The sequence below is a fragment of the Paramisgurnus dabryanus genome, chromosome 22 (genome assembly GCF_030506205.2).
Source record: "Paramisgurnus dabryanus chromosome 22, PD_genome_1.1, whole genome shotgun sequence".
In the NCBI taxonomy this organism is placed as follows: Eukaryota; Metazoa; Chordata; class Actinopteri; order Cypriniformes; family Cobitidae; genus Paramisgurnus; species Paramisgurnus dabryanus.
In genome coordinates, this window is record NC_133358.1 from 28,088,457 (window position 1) to 28,092,678 (window position 4,222).

Sequence of the window (4,222 nt, forward strand, 5' to 3'; positions counted from 1 at the left end):
CGCGCCCCGCAGGACTCAATAGCGCCTAATCATCATCAGAAGTGAATTGGCATTTAAACGGTAAAATGATCTCCGATTAAATTAATGCTTAGCTGCTCAGAGGGCACAATTTTAGACCTTTATCCCCCAAGAGAAAAAAATACAAATTATATTCTCAACTATTCAAGAAAGTACTTCTTTCAAAGTATTTAACCTCCTAAAATGTCTGTAGGCCAAACCTTTCCAAATTATCTGAAGAAATTTGACCAGAACTGAATTTATAAATATACACAAGTGATATTGTCATATTAATGAAAGTAATTCTCTTTAATATTTTAATTTCTGTATCCAATCTGTTAGGAGAACTGAATTTATATTTTTTTCCACAAAGCACGTCCTTTCTATTCTTACAAAATATTTCTATTAAATATGCATATTTTTTTTATTTGCAAGTGATCATATGGGGATCAACATTCAAGCGTAATTTCATCTCTCTCTTGGGGATAATTGTTGCGCACTCCAAGCAGGCCGGATTCACTCTTTATCCCAACAGAATAAAAACAGACTCTCTCACAAGAGGGGCAAAACATCTGCCTCTCCGCCCTCACGACTCCGATGCCATCGCCCCCTTAAAGAACCAACAAAAGACCCGTTGTTATATATCTTCCCTTGAATGCAAAGTAATTACTTATCATCAATCAAAATTAATAATAGTTGATTGGGTTGGTGTGGTCAGCGCGGTCCCCTTGCATTCGCGTCTCAGTCAATGTGGATAGGGCGCAGGAGGAGGGGGGGACTTGACCCGTCTATTGGGGTATCCACTGGGAAACTACCCCCCTCTCAAAGCGGCCTAAAAAGTCAGGGACTGAATAAGGAAATGAAGCGTAATTTGAGGAAGATGGATGAGTCTCCGGGGTAACACCCCCTTCTATCCTCTTGTATTGATGATAACCGTTTGCGCACTGTGGATGTGTGTGTGTGAGTGAGTGAGAGAAAGAGAGAGAGGGGTGGGAAAGCGAGGGAGAGAGGGGTGAGTGTGTGTTTATGTCTCAGTATGTGACAAATAGAAGCTGAGGTGCTCAGAGCTCCAGACAAAAACGTCAGCGTCAGGTCTCGGTCAGTGTGAATGCGCGGCGCGGAGACGCAAAGGACCCGGACATCACCATCGGGATAACTGTGGACCAACCTTTGTGTGATTTGTCTCAGAAGGCCACTACACGGGATTTATACGACCAAACACCGCTCAGTTCACCATGCAGAGACCGAGCGGTCCAGGGGCGGCGTTTTCCATTGATTCTTTGATTGGCACTCCACAGCCCCGACCGGGTCACCTGCTCTACACGGGCTACCCAATGTTTATGCCATACCGACCGCTTATGATTCCGCAAGCCCTCTCTCATTCGTCGTTACCGTCGGGTATCCCTCCGTTGGCACCGCTGGCATCCTTCGCGGGGCGTTTGACTAACACTTTTTGCGCAGGGCTGGGGCAGGGGATGCCCTCCATGGTGGCGCTCACCACCACTCTGCCCAGTTTCTCGGACCCTCCAGATAGTTTCTATCCCCCGCAGGAGATGCCAGGACCGCGTTTAAGCGCGGACGGGACAGGGATCAGCCGGCAGGAGAGCCCACATGAAGAGCTCAAAGGCGCGGAGCTCCTAAACTTCTCGGAAACTTTTCAGACGGTTGCAGGTGAGCACTGAAAATCTGACTGACAGGTGGATTGCTGTTTTTAAGTAGAACTCAAAAGTTCTGATAACACTAGCCTACATATGGAAAAAAAACTTTCTGTAGCCTACATACTGCGTTATGTGATGCTTAAATCTCCGTTAAAACTATAGTGACTCCTATATTAATACAAGCTCTTGTCTGTAAAGCATTATGTGATGCTTGATGTTCATAATTTAAGAAAAAAAGTTCCCGGCGACCTTAATGTGATTTTGATACTAAACTTCATTTAAGATTCATTAAGCTCATTACAAATTGCCATTTCAAAGTTTCTCCTTTTCTACATATGTATCCTAAATTTATATCTAATACTGTTCGTCTGTAAACTCAGTAAATTGTTAAAATTGTCCAAAATAAAAATCTACAAATTTGAGTTTGAAAACTTCCAAGTCTCGATGTTATGTCAGGTAGCATATAGGCCCCGATTATCGAGCTGTTTACAACGATCATATGCTCCAAAGGTTTGGATTTGTTTGGGATACTGTCAAATGGTTTAAAGTAAAAAAAAAAAAAAAACACAGACACGACCATGAAGCAATCGATATTAAAGCTATTAAGATAATAAATTAGCAATTTGCAAAGTTTCAAAACTCTTAAAATATGGAACTATTGAAAAAGAAATATGGTTCTTTTCCAATCTCATGGCAATTACGTATTTTACAAATAGCTAATTTATATTACTGAATAAGTTGAATTTAAAGTCACGTCCTTTTGCATTATTAAAAATAAACATTTTCTTTCAGATGTTCTAGCACTTTTTGAGACATCTAATAATTTTAGCACCGAAAGGATACTGCTATTTAAAAAAAAAGGGATCTGGTTACTCTGGTAAAGTGTATAATATTATTTTAATTTGTAATATGTACATATGTGTAACGCACATCTTCGTTTTTGTCTTCTTCAGGTGAAACCAAATTGTACAGTTCGGATGACGAGAAACTGGACCTGAAGTCCGCGGAAGCCGCGTGCAGCGACCGAGAGGACAGTTCGGCCGACAGCGAGAACGAAAGTTTCTCCGACGGGAACACCTGCGCGACCCAAAAAGGCAAACTGAAAGCCGGCTCAGACCCGTTGCCCCCGGGCGGTTCGGCGGGTAAGAGCCGGAGGAGACGGACTGCTTTTACCAGCGAACAACTACTGGAACTAGAGAAGGAGTTTCACTGTAAGAAATATCTGTCTCTCACCGAGCGCTCCCAGATTGCGCATGCGCTCAAACTCAGCGAGGTCCAGGTCAAGATCTGGTTCCAGAACCGCAGGGCCAAATGGAAACGGATCAAAGCCGGCAACGTCAACAACAGATCCGGGGAGCCCGTGAGGAACCCCAAAATCGTGGTGCCCATTCCGGTGCACGTTAACAGGTTCGCGGTTCGGAGTCAACATCAACAGATCGAACAGACGAGGCCGTGAACTTCTCCATTGAAATGACATTATCCTAAAATGAACATTGACATGACCCGCATTCCTACAGGTCTTGGGTGACACCTCACAAATGCATGTAGCACCTACAAGAAGACAATTCCAGTAGCCTACTATCTAGAAGGATATTCAATGACTTCTAGGTAACACTTTGTTTGCTTTTATTCATTATATTGACAAAGTCATTAACAAACACGAGGCCTGTGCAATGCTTAACAGACACTGAGTTTATGTACATTGAATATACAAAGTGATCTGTTAAACACTATACAGTATAATAATTGTTTTTGTAAATGACGCAATGAAAGTTAAAGAGTGTTACCAAGTTTAAATACTTTCATTATTTCCCCGGGTTTATTTTTTTCTCTCACCTAAAATTTTATTATCTTTAATTTATTGTTTTGTACATTTGTAAATATTAAATGTGTCCTTGCGACACACATGTGCACTATGAAACGAGACTGTAAAGAGACATTTTTAAAAAACATAAGTATTTATAAGTTGCTGTCTAGTAGTGAGAGTTTTGCATGTGTTGCCATTTGTTGTCTGATTTCCTCGTACCGTTTTCTCTTTGTTTCAACCATTTTGCATGTGCTCTTAAAAAACTTTTTGGCCCTTAGAGGCTTCATTTCCCAGTTCTTTGTGAAAAAGGTGATGGAAATAAATAAGCTACAGAATACAGTGGAAGAGTGATATATTCTCATCGGCGTGACAATAAATAATACACCCCAGAAATGGTGCTATATTATTATTATTAATAATTTATATCAATAGTAAAAAGTTAAAAGGTTGATATTTATAATAAAGTAATATTTATAGCACGTATGAATAAGCTGTAGTTTTATTGTCTGTCAGTTTTGTAAAATGAATGAATTAATGAATTATTAATATAGCTCGCTGCTGACTCGTTAATAGATATTTTATACGAAACAATCTAAAGCATTTGGTGAAATATTCACGCGCAAATCTTTCTTTCTCGCCGGTCATATGTTGAAATAAATGTTGTGCATTAAAGTTGCACAGCGAATCAACAGTTTCATCAACTATTGATCAGTTTTCTTCGTTTCAAGTATTTAATTAAACAGATCTAATAATGCAAAGT

The 4,222-nt window shown here is 40.3% G+C and overlaps 1 protein-coding gene across 1 annotated transcript; it reads left to right on the forward strand.

Annotated features, from left to right (window-relative positions):
- The first annotated feature begins 993 nt into the window (after nt 1-993).
- Nucleotides 994-3,945, forward strand: gbx1 (gastrulation brain homeobox 1). Its single transcript, XM_065258604.1, has 2 exons — nt 994-1,668; nt 2,609-3,945. The coding sequence occupies exons 1-2, from the start codon at nt 1,233-1,235 to the stop codon at nt 3,109-3,111; spliced, it is 939 nt and encodes a 312-aa protein (XP_065114676.1). The 5' UTR covers nt 994-1,232; the 3' UTR covers nt 3,112-3,945.
- The last annotated feature ends 277 nt before the right edge of the window (nt 3,946-4,222 follow it).